General features: G+C 35.4%; 1 protein-coding gene across 1 annotated transcript in view; it reads left to right on the top strand.

Moving 5' to 3' along the window:
* The window catches only part of tsnare1 (T-SNARE Domain Containing 1), a 125,301-nt gene that overhangs the window by 23,677 nt on the left and 82,923 nt on the right, over window positions 1-18,701 (top strand). The window contains exon 2 of the mRNA XM_060869181.1: window positions 3,923-4,055. Coding sequence (XP_060725164.1) covers window positions 3,971-4,055 — 85 coding nt within the window. The 5' untranslated portion in view covers window positions 3,923-3,970. The remainder of the gene's footprint in view (window positions 1-3,922; window positions 4,056-18,701) is intronic.

Below are 18,701 nucleotides of genomic sequence, written 5' to 3' on the forward strand. Positions count from 1 at the left end.
TTTGCATGTTCTCCCTGTGCCTCGGGGGTTTCCTCCGGGTACTCCGGTTTCCTCCCCCGGTCCAAAGACATGCATGGTAGGTTGATTGGCATCTCTGGAAAATTGTCCGTAGTGTGTGATTGCGTGAGTGAATGAGAGTGTGTGTGTGCCCTGCGATGGGTTGGCACTCCGTCCAGGGTGTATCCTGCCTTGATGCCCGATGACGCCTGAGATAGGCACAGGCTCCCTGTGACCTGAGGTAGTTCGGATAAGCGGTAGAAAATGAATGAATGAATAAAATAATTTGCATTAAAATGCTTTGCTGTAATAACAGAATTCACTGCTTTAATAACTGTTTACTGTAAACTATATGTACATGCTTACAGAAGTACATTTCCAGTGCAGTTGCATGTATGTAATAAGGAGCCATTGTGGTGGCTGCTGCTGCTGCTGCTGCTGTTACTCTGGCAGTGTCTTTTGCTGCAGGTTCTTTCCACTCGGTGCCTGTGCTCCCTCATGCTGTGCTAAGCCTCTCTGTGGTGATAATGGGAGATGAGGGGACCAATTCAGAATGAGGGAAAGTGATGAGGCGTTCTGTCAGTCCCCTAAGGGCATTCACAATCCTGCCTGCCTTCTGATGGCTGTATTTAGCAGTGCCATGCTTCCACAGGCCTGTCTGATCATACACACACTCTGCTCCCTGTCTCCTTTAACCAACATGCTCACTTCAAATACACCCAGACTTACTTGATTAACTCAGCTGGGGTTATATATGTTATATTACGTCGAGGTCACATTCATTTTCCTTTCTGTACTTCTAATACTTTATTTCAGCTTTCTGAGTCCTGGAATTACAAGAGGTATATTTTTCCATCTAAATAAGTAAATGCGGGTGTTCCTCATTTTTCACACACACGAAATCAACTTGCATACTTAAAATATATCCAATCAAATCCATTTCAATTTATTTTAAAATTGGCAGTGATTGTTGACTACAAAATATTAAGAAGAAAATACCCACTGTTGGACCCTTAAAAAAGACGTTTAAATGCTTAGCTAGATGCTGATTGGTTTCTGACTCTTTTGATAATGCGAAATTAAGCAACATTTTAGAAGGAATGCATTTAGAGCATAACCATATAAAACATATGAAATATGGAATATAATTTACTGTTAACAATCTATAATTGAGTCACATTTGTAAATATTACTGCTAGTATTGATGCGAAGATGGATTCCTTATTTATCTGCAGTGTCTCTTGATGGAAATATGATTAATATTCTACACTTAATAATGTCCATCTTAGATAAATAACTGAACCCATCATTTCCAAAGTATAAAAAGCACTTCATCTCATTCAATTTGACTTCTAATTAGCCTCATATAATGCTAATTTGCCATCATATTAAATGCCCAATATCAAATAGTTTGACCCTTCGCACACATTAATGCAGGATAGCAATTTAATGCAGTGTACATTTGAATCCATCCTCCTGCTTAGCTGTAGAGTATATGTCAGGGCAAATCCAGGTTTGACGATAAATCATAATTCTGTACAAACAATGTTTTCATTCATACAGTCATTTTCAGTAACCATTTTATCCTGGTTCGGATTGTGGTGGATCTAGAGCATCATTGGGTGTAATTCACTCCAGATTGGGTGTCAACTCATCACACTGCACCATGGCACACACATTCACATAATCATTCAACACCTACATGCATTTTATCATCATCATTTCACCTACCTACATTTTTGGATAGTGGGAGGAAACCAGAAGGGACCTATATGGGCACAGGGAGAACATGCAAAACTCCATGCTGATGGAACTCAGAATCATATCACTTACCCTGGAGCTATGAGGCAAGATGCTGCCTGCTGTTTTGCTGTGCTGAGTGTCATTTAGACAGTGAAACATTTTTTATTGTTTTGGCTTCATGCTCCAGGCTTTGAATTTAAATCATGGCTATGGCATTGCAGTGTTTCAAAGCAGGTAGAATCTAAAAATGCTAAATAAATAAATAAATAAATATATAAATAATTTCAATGAACTAAAAGCAATATGGCAGATATTGTGTGTTGACTTCTATGTAAGAATGTGGACTTCTTCCGGTCTTTTTCATTCAACATACTAGCTACTGATGCAGCTGTGACATTGACAGGCAGGTATATGCTAGTTCTATAGAGTGGATCTTGTTTACTGACATTAATTATTCATTATTAGCTATTTAAATGACTAAAAGACATTGACACATCAATTTCACTACAAGGGTACAAGCGTACCTTCCTCTTTCATCTCACACCCTGTGTGTGAGGCTCAGACAGATTTGTACAACAGGATCAGATGAAATATCAGCTAATGAAGAGTGACACAATGATCAACCTTAGTTAATTGAACTGCTTACATTTAAAAATGACTGACCTGCCCATCACAGAGCTATTTTTCTGTTCGAACCTCCATGTCACTCTCTACAATATGTGTGTGACTTTGGTTAGATAGAAAATTAGGGAAAAGCCCCAGAGTCTGATTCTGTAATGAATAGGCCATCATGCCCCTTTACACTACATAATATTAGGTGAAAAGTGACTTCTGCATTCAGTTCCTCTCATTCCATTTAAGAACTGAATGTGTTCAGTGCAGTGCAGTGACATTTTCATAATGTCATGTGATTAGATTTCACTAATTTTCATTCTTGCAATAAGCAGATGACTGGCACAGCTTACAGAAAGCAGGTTTGAATTAAAAATGGGAACAAAAATGAACTAAATTCATTAATAAACTTCTAGAACTTTAAATTGTTGGCTCTGAATCTCATATGGGTTCAGTGTTTTAAATGCTAATAAGAAGGCATATGCATATTTGTGTGTGTGAAAAGAGAAGGAGGGGTGATGCTGTTTGCATGTCTATGTGTAAGTGAGAGGGAGGAAGAAAGTGAGAGCGCTAGAAAGAAGAAGGCAACGAGGGCGAAGCTTGTAAAAGTGCTGCCAGTAGCTCACCAGCCAGGCTCAAAATCAAGAAGCACAGAAGTTGTTTCTTGGCTGACAAAAGTAATTAATCCTCCTACTCTGTAAAAATGAATTGGATTATTTGGCCGTGAGGCAGAACTAATCTCATGTACAGTGTCCTCTGTGGCAGAGACCTGACCCCCTGCACTTCTCCCTTAGGGACTCTACCAACTGAGAGCTCTGTCACCACTTCTAAGTCTTTCTAATTCATTCATTTTAGTCACTATATACAGTAATTTATTAATTTAAATAGAATTCTAAATCAGATTCTGATTCTAAACCTATAGTGTATAAGAAAATAATACTGTACTGCCTTGTAGTATTGATGTGGAATCTCACAGTGGAGTCAAGGCCACTGTATAAATGCTAGATGCTGACATTTTAAGGTGCGTATATGCTATGCTCATGGCTGATGAGTTCTCTGCACCGTCTGAGTACTCTTGAAGTATTATTTTAACCATTTAACACTTATTGCATGCCTCTCATAGAATGCAAATGTGTAATCCAACCAGTACAAGAGGGTTGTTTAAAGCCATAATTACAGTCATTGTCTAACATAGGACCTAATTAAGGCTATCATGCTATTACACGCTAATATGCGTAAAAAGTGTTTATGGATGTATATGAACGTTGCATCACATATATCCCGCTCCTTTCACACTTTGTCATCTGTTCTGATACTGGATGCTGTTTGACATGCAGACCCAATTACACACACAAGTCTGCAGAGCCTCCTCATACCAAACAGCACATGGTTTACAGCTCTGGTGCATCTGAACAGCCGTCCTTTGGCCTCAGTTTTTGACACTGTTTTATGCATGTGTGTATTTTCACTGACATTTTGGAGCAAATATATAATACAGTAATGTGAATCTAATTCCATCCTTAAGAATAAGTATTGATCTCTAGTAACAGGATATTTTTCTTCCCTACAGATTACACAACTTGTTCTTACCTCCCAAGCACCAAAACAAAGCTCCACAATGTCATATGGATCCATTGATGGTGGTTCCTTTGGCAGCAGAAATCCATTTGGTGGTCCTACAAGGCAGGGCTACCAGCCAGTAGGTAAAGACCTGTTTACTTATAGACACTGTATAATCTACCCGCACTGTGACTTCAAGACAAGAGCTTAAACCACACTATTTATCATCATGGTTGGTTCACTGAAATACCATAAATCATTTGACAAAGACAAAGAGGAAATCCCAACTTATTTGCAAAGCCATTGGATTCTCTGTTTGCTCCACATAAATCATTATGTAACAAATCAGCCATATGGCTTATTATAACAAAGGTCTACTTCAGCAGATTTAAATGTGCATAGTGATTATGTGACAGGTTAGACACTGGACACTATGTCTTTAAATGACTCTGCAGTAGTAGTCTGATGTCACAGCAGAAAATTAAGTGATTGTGCTGTAAAATCAGTCCATAAATGAAGCATCAGCCTAAAAGTGCAGAATGATCACTGAGTCCAGAGCTCTATAATTAGTGATCGCAGTGATTCTCTAAAGTGGGGTCAGGAGCCTGGTTCTTAACCCTTAGGAGTCAATGGTGGCACAGGTGGGTTGACTTAGGTTTTATTCCAACAACTAATTAATATATTCTGTTAATTATGGTTATACAGATAAAAACAGAGACCTAATTTAAAACGTCTTGATCTCACAAACGTGAAATGACGTATACATATATACAACATATAATTGTAGCACAGACATGAGAAATATGTCTATAGAAACCTTGAACGGGAAGGGCTGTTATTTTCTTATTTTGTTGGAGATGACAACCCACCTTTAAGATGACACTGAATTAAAATGAATTAAAAAAAAAGGGAAACACAATCTCTTTAAGACAATGTTTTATAGTCATTAAGTACATACAGTGATCAAGACATACATACAGTGATCAAGGCTCAATGTCATCAATAAACAAAGGTCAGAGAGTATTCCAAAGTGCAAGTCCAAAACATAGCAAAACCCAAAGACAAATACAAGTGTAAATGATATATACAGTATATTTGACTGGTTAAATGAATTGAATTGGTTTAATCCTAACATCAATAACTCAAAAACAAGTAGATCTATAAATAACGATATGTTGGACCTAATGTGTTTTGTGTTTGTTTTGTTAGGGATAAGAAACTCTAAGGCTCTAATAAATAGCTGCAATGTTATTATACATGTCTGACTAACGAGGCAAATATTTGAACAGTTGGACTGGGTTTATGAAATAAATGCTGTTGGGGGTCCATGATATTTATTTTACAGTTAAACAAATCTCTGATTGCAAAAAGTCAGATTGAGGATGCAGATAAAAGCAGATGATTTCTGAAGGCACTACAATGTAGAATATTGTATACCGAAGTCATTACTTTGTATTTCAGGATTGCTTTTTATGAAAGGTAACATATAACTAAACCAAAGAAGTTTGACAAATTATAGCTTGAATGTTATATGTTTGTTTTACATAATGACAATGTACTGCAAGCAATAAAGCTGTCTTGTCTGCTGATATAATACACCCTTACCATTGTTAAATAAAAAATGCCTCCAATCACGAGCTCCAATCACGAGCAGCTAATGTCTGTAACAACATTTTGACTAAGGTGTCTTGAAAACATACTAAAAAGCCCCTTTTATGTTGTCATCTTATGTTTGAATTGGAAGCACGTTTTTTCTTACTGATCTGAAATGTCTTAAGTGCTGTGTGATATAAAGGAAATGAAGCAATTTGGAAACAAATAAGTGAAAATTACAGGTAGTAAAAACATTTAAAGCGCATTCATATCAGTTATTATCACTGACTAAAATATGGAGAAATATAAAAAGTCACACAATTAATGGACCAAATATGCTGTGATTTTATCTAGGACAATGACTCTCTCTATCTATTGCAATAAGGTTTAAAAGTATGACAGAGCCTTTTAAAGTAACATTTCACAATGCAGACAAAAACATATTCACAGGAAGAAAAGGCTCTGATTGTAGAACGGTGTGAAGCTGTGAAAAAGGTACAAACCCATCAGCAAGCCTTTTATAAAAAAATGCTTTAAGTCTGTCTTTAATATTCATTACCTAATGTTGCCATCAAACTAGCAGTCAATCACAGCCTGTTATTATTAATGATTTACATAGAAACATATTTCCAAGTGTAAATCTGACAAAATATACTGTATATCAGGAAGCGATTAAGGTGAGAGTAGCTACACTAGCCATCTGCTGTGATGTAGACTATAACATTAATACTTTAAGACAAATTGCAGACTTCGATATGTCATTTAACTTCAAGTTTCTTTATATGTTTAATGTTTTCTGTTTATTAAAGAGCCATCTTTCTGGCATAAGCACTATTTCTCCTCACTGAGTCATTGTCATATGAAACACTTGGCAGGAGAGCAAATTAACCTGACGTTCCTGCTTATGCTCACGAAGAAAGGGTTTTCTTCACTGTGCTCATAACATTAATCATTCCTTAAACAAACCTGATATTAAACAGCAGCCATTTCTAATGTAAATAATATTGAGAGGGTATTTTTTTCTATTATATTTAATAATCAGTTATATAAAGTCAGTTTAGTTTACACATTATATATTTTGCTAAACTCTATTAAACCTCTGCACTACTTTATCCGAAAAATAAAGATAAATCTAAATAATCTCTTAATCTGATAAAAGCTTATTAAATTACACTCATCTTTCTGACACAGCCTCTTGCTTTCTCTTTTGAATTAAAATATTTCTTCAACATTTTATAGAATTCTAACAGAAGTGATCATTATTGATACCCTCAGATTACACTGAATAAAAAAACACATACTAAATTAATTAAATTTGTAAATTTGTGTAAATTCATTAAACGTTCATTACTCTTTCATTCTTTATGTTCATATTGTTCCCGTACTTAATATGGTGAATTGGTATCAATTTACATTATGGATTAAAGCTTAAGTACTTACTAATTACTCTAATAATGACATATCAAGGACATGTAGATGTAGATATCTCAGTGGTTCAATATAGGATTACAAATCATTCCAATTTTGTCACCATAGTTATAATTTAATATTAGTTACTCATTATAATACTTTATACAACAATGATTAATTATTTACTGACATGTAATTATTGATGACCTATTATGGTTAACACTTAACATTTACTTATTGCTAAATTAGTAAGTACTTAAGCACAAATTGAGGAACCGTATTTTAAAATGTTACCTTTAAGTTCTTTAGTTTCCTTTTACTTGCTATTTGTTTATTACAAAAAAAAAAAAAACTAGTTCATAGAAGTGGAAGCGGAGGCTTACTGGTTGGTCTCTGGATTACTGTGACAGGTTGAGAGTTTGAATTCTCGTACCACCCCATTTTCCACTGTTTGATCCTTGAGCAAACATCTTAACCCTTAACTACTCAACGCAGCCGAAAGGCACCTTGGATAATTCTGATTGCCTTAAAGTAAATGTGAATGAATCTTATCTTGTAAGATGACTAACTGCATAATGAAACCAAGACTTGTAGAGGTCAAGAGAGAAACAGTAAGTAGCTCATCAGTTCTTAGACTAGTTTATGTTTAAGTGTACATAGGTGGTGCAAGAGGAAAGATTTCAAAAATAGAGGTGTATTTTCTGCATAGGTTGTTGAATTGGAAAAACGTTCACATGGTACCACAGTAGATAATGTCAAACTAAGCAAAATAAACCAAAGTCATATTAGTGTTGAAATATGCAGTGCAAATATTTGAGAGGGAGGGAGGGAGAGAGAGAGAGAGAGAGCGAGAGCGCGAGAGAGCGAGAGAGCGAGAGAGAGAGAGAGAGAGAGAGAGAGAGAGAGAGAGAGAGAGAGAGATTAGGGCTGAGTGTGAGGTTGCATTTGGAAGCTTCCCGTCTCAGAGGAGAGCCGAGTGAGTGCTGCTGCTCCAGTCATTAGAGACAGGTCTTTGATCACAGGCAGACCTGTGTTCGGAAGCCTGTCAGCTTTGCTGTGTATCAGCACTCAGGCGTCAGCTAAGCTGAAGCGGGGCTAAGGCGATGATCAAAGCTAAGGTTAAGTCTCTAATGGAGTTGTCAGTTGAGCTAATCTTTCTCCTCCTACCTGCTGCCAAACCTTTCAGCTTCCTCCAGCATATGTATTTTTTCCTCATTCACACTTTAGCTCACACTGTCCAAAGTTTTGTTGTTGTTGTTTTTGTTCTCTCTTTATCTATTAAGCTCTTTTTAATAAGCATAGTTCACTTGATCAGATGCTTCAGGACAATGAAAGAACCCATATAGGACTGTCTGAGATGTAGTTGGAGCTGTAGAACATTTTTACCAAACAATATAATGGGCAGTTTTTTAAACATAGCAATTTTTTTTTTTTTTTTTTAATTTGGAGCACCTCTTAAACCCACTTTACACCTGTCTGCAACAGCACTTGCATTCTGTCATGCTTTTGAGCTAGAAACACTTCATAACAATATTCATGCTATGTTTTGCAGATTATGTCCATAATCTAACAGAAGGCAGGTGATATTTCAGACTGTAGCAACAGATCCAAAGTTTTAGGTGTCAACAAATCTTATTGCATTAATGTACTTTATGTAATCAAATACAGTGGTAATGAATGCTAATAATAATCTTATGATCAGTACATGTATAGATTAGTATATTTATTAAACCTGAAATGAATGTTCATGTTGCACATTGTGGTAGCTGCATAATCTTTACTGTTGTGAGCACTTGCACTAGGCAATTCATAAGTGTGTGTTCAAAAGTGTAAATAAAAATCCCCATGTGCGATATTTCACACTGTTGATGTTTTGTAGCATCTTAATACAGTTTAATTTTATCACCACAGAATAAAACAATGACACAGTGTAGCACTTAAATACACAAATTGAAATCTTTGTGGAACTTCATAAGTGACCATTCTCAGATCATAATGGGACACTTAATGAGTACTTTATTAAATATAGATGCACTCTGAAAGTAAAACCTAGAAGTCTATACCAGACTCATATACAGTAGTAGTATTTAACGTAATTAGGCACTTGAGGCACACCATTCACTTTTGCATTAAGATTTACATTTACGGATATGTAAACATGCTGTTTTGCACTGTTTTTGCTCTTTACACATGCTGTCTTGCACATCTCAGAGAATTGCTGTTTTACACAATTCATTACAATACCTCATATAACTGCTGCTATTAAATTAAGTGTTCATTCCAGTATTTTTTGCACATGTACTATAATATATACAGTATGTACTCGGATCGGCACTGCTTTCCGTGTATATTATTTTGTGTATTGTCTTTTGTGTATTGTGTTTGGTGTATTGTTTGCACCCTGGTCCTGGAGAAACATTGTCTCATTTCACTGTGTACGGCGTCAGCTATATATGGTTGAAATGACTTCTTCACTTGAATTCTTGACCGTAAATGTAAATATTTCAACACAAATATAAATATCATGTGTGCCTAGTAGTTTATTACAGTGGAAATGTTTTTGGCCTACTTGATTTTGGATACCTTGTTCCAATGTAATGAAATAAATTCTAATAATTTCACTAACATTTTCTATTCACTTATTCCTAGGTTAGACTTTAAAATATAACTGAGCTATAGTAACATGGTTATCTGAGAGCTCCAACTACTCGGAGGTTCATTTATGAGCTTTGCTGTACTGTAGGTACTTGTGCTTATGCAGGGTCACAATGAAGGCACAGTAAAGCAATGACAAGTTCCACAAGCAGCCACTCAAAAAAGCACAGTCTGCAGTGATACTATTATGAGCCTGCAAAAAGCAGAAAGAAAGTGATATCAGGTTTGTTGCTCTTAGCTTTACAGAGATATCAGCTTTATTTCCCCCTCTTTCACACTCACAGGCATATCTGTTAGACACCATTGTCCAGTATGTGTGCTATCTGTAGAGAAGCTTTTGTATTTTTTCCACAGATGTTGTGTTCATACAGAACACTTCATGGTGGATTAGAATTACAGATCCAGCTCATATCATGTCTAAGGTTAATCACTGTAACTCAAGGATCTTACTTGAACAGAGCTATACTTTTCACACATTTTATATCTACAGTACGTCTTTGCAAAGCATCAGTACTGTAGAAATTCTTCAACCAGAAAAGCAAAGACAAAAATAAAACTAACTTTCTATAACACTATATAATTATGTGCTGGAAAGGGCAACATTTGCATCAGATCTAGATTGCATTAGAGTCACTAATGCCACTTTGTTTCTCATGTCATACATGAGGTAAAAAAAGTTTACTATAAAAGGAGAGTGATGTTTTTTTGCCATAATTAAACCAAGGTTTGAGTAAGTTTCCTCGCTGTTTCCAAGTGTTCTTTGAAAACCTTTCAACATCTTGACTCGCATTAATAATGCTTCAATAATAATTCTTCTATAAAGATCTTTAGATTAGTAAAATTTCTGCAAGTTCCCTGATCTCTCATTCTGAAGAAATCTGTCCTGCTGTGGTCCAATAAAATGTGCAGTAAAATAAGTTACTGTTAAAACTGTATGCCAATTTATTAGAATTTTTTTCAGAAAAAAATCTCAAGCAGAAATGAACACAGTAGGAAACAGCTCATGATATTTTTTTGTGTTTTGACAGAAAATTATAACATGGCCTCAAATGATATCCCATTGCCCTTCCTCTCTGCTGTAATGTTTATAAATTTCTCATTAGATCATGTTGGTAAATGTGTACGGTGAAAGATAATGGCTCATTGAGTAGTTAGTGAGATTAGGGGCAGCATTAGCAGTTCATCGTCATTTTATCACTGACTGATACTAATTGCAATGATGTTTTGAATTTATGAAGAAAGGTCTAATCATATTCAGTGTACTGTATTCAACAAGAAAGTTAATTTGCCCATATTAATAATATTTGTTAGTACACCTACAAGTGAAATCATGTGAGAGTAAAAATAAAAATAAAAACAATAAAATAAAATAAAAAAACATTAAAAGCAAGAAACCATGTGTAAAATAAATAAATAAATAAATAAATAAATAAATAAATAAATAAATCATGTGTTTCCTTTTAAGAAATAGATCTAAAGTTCATAAAAAACTTCAAGAGAAAACTCAAGCATTACCGTCCAAAGAATCCTCAAGAAACCATTACAAATATTTATGTGCTGCATATTATGGTTAAAATATAGGTATCTTCCAAAAGCTTTCCTCTACTGTAAAAACAATGTGATAGTAAGTGGGTGAGTAAGATGAGTACGTAGGCACATATAAAGCACTCAATACCAAAGACAGATTCTTGTTCAGTTTATTGCCTCAGCAGTGGGTTAATAAGGGCACTACACATTTTCACCACTGATTACAAATGATAAAGTGCAGTAACTCAGTTTACTCCATGAAACCTATCTGAACTTTTACTACTTAAAATAACTTTTAAATTTGCTTATGTACACTGTTGCTACAAGAGCAATACAAAGGTTTAGATTGCCCTTAACTCCTCAGGGTAAAGGTGTGAGTGTGTGGGGTACAACTATTAGGGATAATATCAGATATCTTCTTGTTGTACTGTTCAGTTGCATACTAAAATACTCTTATATTCTATATATAACACTATATGTCTTTGTAAACCGTATATTGAATTTCATTCATGTATACTGGCATTTAAACATTTACAGTATTTGGCATACACATTTGTCCACAACAATTTTCATTTAGTTCAAGTTCAAGTTTGCTTTATTATCAATCTTCCACATGTACAGTACATACAGTACAGAGAATTGAAATTGCCTTACTCTCAGTCCCTAGGTGCTTACAGATAATATTAGCAATAGAAATTAAATAAAGCAGCGCAAGGCATATATTTATTCTTTTTATTTTATTTTATTTTATTTTATTTTATTTTATTTTATTTTGGAAAGAAAATTGCTCTGATCAATGGAAGAAAATTCACAAATAAATCTTTGCAAAGCACTGAGACACATATTAGAAAAGTCCAATAAATTTCTCATACATATTTATCCCCTCCAATTCACACATAAGGGTTAAATACCTATGAAATTAGCAGTTATTTCTTTTCAAATATTTTTTTTTCATAATCCAAATCATTTAATTTGAATTAATTATAGAATTCAATATTAGTTAATTATTCCATATTATTAGAATTGTATTAAAAATGCATTTATTATGCATACATTTGATATTTGCAATAGCAAAAAATAAAACCAGTGAGGTGAATAATTTCTGGAGGCTTTGAAAAAGTTTAAACAAATGAAAACATGCTTCCCACATAAACAAAAATGATATTAAAAATGGCTTTCGGTAAGTTTTCATAAAATAGCTGTGCATAATTATTCAGAATATGATACATATTTCCCTTTCCTTGTAGAATAGCACCTTGAGGATTTCAGGAAAACATGTTCAGAAGACTTACTCATGTTTATCAATTAATTCTCCATTAACTGTTTATTTTCCTACATTATTTATAAAAGAATACATTTACAGTAATTGACTAACATTCAAAATTGCAATTATTTCTTTTTTGTATTTTACTTGATTTATTAGATGTTTGCATGCATTTATTGAACTAATTTTCACATCACGTGGTAAAATAATATTAAAACAACATTTTCCCCTCAAACACTAAGGCTTATATTTAACTATATATCAGTTAGCATCACTGTTATTCATCCCACTCACTCTATTCATCTACACCACACATAAACTCACAGTACAAATCTCTTATTTTTAATTGCTCTAATAAATAACAGCAGCCCTGTTTAATGCAAGAAACAAGTAGTTAAGATGTAGATGGATCATCATACTATGATCATTATTCACAAAAAGCAAGGCAAAATACAGAACCAATGTGGGAAATCTTGAGTAGAGCTTTACTGCTTAAATAGGAATTAGGACTAAGGTAATTAGAAGAATAATGAAATGCATTTCTTACTTAATTATCATGAAGTGTGGCCAACTCTGTAAAAGCAGAACAGTTTGGTGATCTGGGCTCTAGGAAGGGTTAAAAGGCCATTCAAAGCCTTGTAGGATCATTTTTAAGAAAGAAACTGAAAACATTCAGGATGTTACAGGAATTACAAGCTTACAGCAACACACTGAATGTGAAATTCAAGTCTAAAACTCAGCTATATTAAACATCCTAAAAATTAATATATACTTAAAAATAAATGCAAGACCCTAAATAATAATAATAATAATAATAATAATAATAATAATAATAATAATAATAATAATAATAATAAATAATAATAATAATAATAATAATAATAATAATAATAATAATAATAATAATAGCAGTATTTACATTTGGCACATGTCCCTCTGCATTTTGAATTTCTTTGATGCTGCTTATTATCTGTTGCTTTATTTCCAATGGGTTAATGGTAAATTTATTATTTTAGGTAAATTTGTAGGTGATTGTAATTATAACAAATGTATATGTTTGCCTTCATGCAACATTCTTCCTTTATGGCTACTAAACATGCCATATTTTGATATCTTGTATTTGGTATCATGTGCTACTTAAAGATGTAATAGTTAACATGTAATGTAATAGTCTTCATATTAGATTATTTTAGAAGAAATTAGCTGACATGGTAATGACTTGAATAAGGGCATTATGTAAAGGCACATATGTAGCAGCTGTATTTTATATATAAATATCCAGCCAGCAGTCCTCTGCTAAACTTAACGTCTGGAGATCAACTGCCCTGCAGGTTAGTGCAATGAATGGTATTTAACTCTAATATTCAGATGCTCTAAAAGACATCTAATTCATTCATTCATTCATTCATTCATTCATTTTCTACCGCTTATCCGAACTACCTCGGGTCACGGGGAGCCTGTGCCTATCTCAGGCGTCATCGGGCATCAAGGCAGGATACACCCTGGACAGAGTGCCAACCCATCACAGGGCACACACACACACACACTCTCATTCACGGGGAGAACATGCAAACTCCACACACACAAGGCGGAGGCGGGAATCGAACCCCGACCCTGGAGGTGTGAGGCGAACGTGCTAACCACTACGCCACCGTGCCCCCACATCTAATTCATTTATATATAATTATATGTATTAATCCCTTAATAATCTAGTGTATATCAAACAATATACATAAACTAATGTACCCCCAACCCCTGGGCTGTGAGGCAAACATGCTAAACCAATACAATAATACATCAATACTTAGCAAACCAACTTTAATAAATCTTTACATCGGCCAGAACACGTGTCAATAAACAATCCAGTGGACATGCTAGATGAACAATAAATTTCTCAGAATCAATATGTTAAAATAAAGAAAGAAAGAAAAAAATAAATTAATAAAATCAGTAAGCAAGCAAAACTAAATGTATCAAAATCAAATCCTTATACATGCACCAGATCCATATGTTATAGCAAAACAGTATTTAATTAATTATGCAGTTAAGGCCATTAGTATCCCAGTAAACAAGTTACATGCACACAGCAAGTATGAATTATTTCCTGAGCAGCACTCCATACATGGGTGTGTGTGCATGTTTGTGTGCAGATGTGTTGATAAGGATAGTGCCACATGGCAGTACAGTTAGATGAAGCCTCTATTGTTGTCACATATAAATTACAGTACAATGATTTTTTTTTTCTTTTCAAATCCCAGCTTAGGAAGTTGGGGACAGAGCACAGGGTCAGACTCATACAAAATGCCTGATGCAGAGAGCTCCAATAACAACCCAGTGCCTTAAACATGTGGGCCATCACTGCCCCTTTGTACAGTTCTTTGTACACAAAGACAAAAAGAGGCAGAAAATTTATTTTGAAAGCAGAACACAGTGAAAGGTGACGTGAGTGAGTAAAGGTTATGATAGCGAATACAGTGAGACGTGGTGCAGTTGCTATCTCACATTCACAGTTGTTAGTGGGAGTTAGCATCTTACCACCTTTCTACAGTTCACTGGCCCTTGGGGGAATATAGAAGGATATGAAGGCCGAAGTTTAGCAGTAGTGTAAATTGCTTTGGAGAGCTTTCTGACTAGTCTTTTTTTTTCTACAGCAAGTGGAATTTTTATTTCCTTGCTACAGCACCACTGGCTGTGAGGGATCTCTGTAATCAGTGGGCTCCAGCCGTGAGAAATTCAACCTAGCCCTACCTCAATCATATCTGTTTCTGTTTTTGGGTATCGCTGCTGTCATTGACATGTGCAGTCTCATTTGTTTCAATACCAGCATGAAGGATTTTCTGAAGCCACAGTTACACAGGCACGAGTGGATAAGGATAATACTAGCCGTAATTTCCAACTATAACCAAAAATTTATCTTAACTCTAAACCCTTATACATAAATGCTGTGTGCCGTTTCAATAACAATACAAACCAAAGTTAGCTAATTATGTCTCATTGATAATGAAACAAAACAGGAAGCCAAAATAATATTAGGTTTAATACTGTATGTACTCACTGCATTACAATAATGTTAGTGTGCACATGTATACTTGTGTATCATCAAAGACAATACCCAAAACACAATTATGATTGTGGCCAAGATATGATAGAGAATAGCAATGTAACACCAGATGTCTTAAAAATAGATGTGGCAAGAGCAGGGGAGAGAAGGTTTAATTGGAAAAGTACAGGTCAGCAAAAAGAGGGTATTTCATCACAGGAAAGAGTTTGAATAGATTAACAACTCTATCAAAAATAGGCAATACATGTTTGTTCCCATTGATCAGAAGGAGACATAATTTACAAAAAGAAGAACAATCTTTAATGGCCCACTAAAATGTTCAAACAGCATTAAAGGTACACCATCGAAATCATAAAAGAAAAATAGAAGAAACACTTCAGCTAAGCACATAATAAATTATATAAATTCATACACACAGGCCAGTGGTCTGGATCCCAGACCAGTGCTGCTGGCTAACACAATCTCTGAAGCAGGGCACAGGCTGGGAATTACAAGGATGGCCAAAGGCTGCTCTAAAGGAAGGTGGGGGTCCTAGATGGCACACCAAATACTCACTGGAAAACACCCCGAGTGTACGACAGCATGAAATAAGGAAAGGAAAATCCACCACTGTAAAGTCAGTCAGCCACTCGCTTTATACCATAGCTTCTTTCAAACCATGGTGGGAATCTTTACCAACTTTACAGTTAGCTTATACTGTATCATCTCCCTGCTAATTATTGATCAACTACTTATCCAGCACCAGTAGCGAACAAGATGGGTTAAAAACGGCCTGCCTAGTTGTCAACACCATCGGTCTATCCAGCTGGCATCCACAGCCCTACACGCCAATTTGCAGCTTCCAAGAGTGAGAAGGGAATAATTGTAAAGACCACTCAGTTCACCTTAACAAGTAACTGCTGAGAATAGAGACACTTTAAACAATAAAGCTCACGTGTTCACAACCACACGAGGAGGGACTGCTCTTTAGCCAAAAACTATATACCTTAGCCTCAACACCTGGACCAACTCAATCACCCACGTGACGTCCACGCCACCAGCACAAAACTCTATTACCCCAGAATGAGTATGGAACCTCAGGAATTTTCCCTTCCAGGTAGCCATACCTGCTGTAATATACTATATGCACCACTCTGTACTTGGCAACTGCCAATCAACTTTGCTAAAAAGAAAAGGAGGTTGACAAATAGATGCATAACCTTCCATATAGAGAATCAAAACAGAACTGTATATTCAGAGGAGGTTCAAGAACATATTTTATTTACAGCAGCATTTGTTCCTAAAATGATTCATAATGCCATGGAAAGTAGCAGTTAAAATGTTTTTGTCCCTCCAGAGATCTTGTATAGTAATACTGAGGGTGATAAAAACTACCCAGAGAGTAAGACCTAAGGCACTTAGGAAATACTTTTACTTATAGTCCCTGCTTCCTGATGAGTTTGCCATTTTTCATCTGCAGGAGGGGCAGGCAGATGCTGACCTCATGTATAATGAGCAGGGAGCTTTTGATTAAGTCCTATTCTGCTTTGAGAATGTAATTGAATGTGCTGCAGAATCGGCATTTACAGTATCGATGAACAAGTCAGATGGGGCAAATGTTAATTTGTCCCCTGCAGCCGAACATTTCAGACTCATTCCTCTTCCTTCTAGAAAAAACATCATAGTTAATATGTTTGATGACAGTAAATTGTACCTGTGATATATAGAATTTTGCCATGTAACACCTAGTTTCTTAGATTTGCTCACTTAAGAAGGCTTGTAAAATAAATAAGAATATAGGTAATAGCAACCTGAAAGATCAATACTCCCATACTCTCATACTGAATTGAATTGACCATGTGTCTCTGTGAATGGATAGAGTTGTATAGTGCACATCCTGATAATTACTGAGACAGCTAGATGCTAGGTGCCTTGATGATAATTGGCTGAGATGGGATATGACATCCACCTTGGTCTCTGCAGGAGGTCCTTTAAACAAGGCACAGAGATCTCACCTAGCCCTAGAGCTGTAAGACACACACTCACCTCACACACATACACACAAGCCTGACGCACTCAGCATTTTGTGCCTGATTTCAGGACCAATTAGAACCTATTCTGTCCAAAATATGTGCATTATGTACAAAACTGCTGTATGAACATAAATGAAACAGGTACATGGCAGCACAGTACTTATCTTTATACATATGCATTTCAGGGTGGGTCAAGCAAAAAATGGAGAGTCAGCGCAAAATTAGGACATATGGAAAAAAATTTAAATGCAACTGATTATGCATTCTGTTTGACACATGAGAAAAACCCAGCAAATGTGTCAATTCATTCTAGAGTTTAATTCTCAAATATACCACATCCAATCTTTTTTCTTAAATCCAGGCTAGTGGTTAAGGTGTTAGACTACTTGTGAGTTCGAATCCCAGATCCACCAAGCTGCCACTGCTGGGCCCCTGACCAAGGCCCTTAACGCTTAGTTGTTCAGCTATATAAATGAGACTCATTCTATCCTTAGTCTGTGACCTAGTGAACCAGTATTTATTAATGAAAATATCAAGACTTCTAAGCACTGTATGTCATTCTGGATAGGCATCTGCCAAATGTCGAAAATGTAAATGTAAAAAAAAAAAGCAGTGTTTTCACACTAAGCTTTGGGTGCCTTCTAAAACAAGACAAAAAAAAATAGTAACTGATCACATTTACTTTGCTTGTAAGAGTGTCTCATCTTGACATCTACAAAATATTATGCAAAGTTCATCTTTGAGCTTTAGTTCTTAATGTAATGCTGTGTTTAATTATTAATGTAATGCAAGTTTAGATGATTCTTCCCCAGCCTCACCTGTTGCTCCTAAAAATCGGTTTTGAAGTAAACTTATTGCAAGACTGTGACTGTTGTCTACAGTGAATTTTAACATTTGCCAAGTCAGTAAATAAATTGTAGTACCGGTAGAAAGGTCAGACAGTGGTTTGATCTTATTTTTATATTGAGTGGTTAGCATTGCAGGATGCGTCTGAGCACTTATCAACATCTGTTCGAGGGACATATATAAAAATCTAAATATCTGTTTCTTAATATCGGGTGAATTAAGTCAGGTCTCTGAACATATCTTGTACATAATTGTATTAGTTTGATACCCTTGGTCTCTTGAAACTAAAATGAAGATGATCTCTGGGTTTTTGTCAAGTCTTAGCTTTAAGCTACAATACAAAATGTTAGCTTGTGGTTCTAGCCATGGGGGTTTTCATGACTTGTGAGGCTCTCTCCAATACTTTAGTTGGAACTGTTGC

Source organism: Tachysurus vachellii, chromosome 5 (assembly GCF_030014155.1).
Source record: "Tachysurus vachellii isolate PV-2020 chromosome 5, HZAU_Pvac_v1, whole genome shotgun sequence".
NCBI classification, from domain to species: domain Eukaryota; kingdom Metazoa; phylum Chordata; class Actinopteri; order Siluriformes; family Bagridae; genus Tachysurus; species Tachysurus vachellii.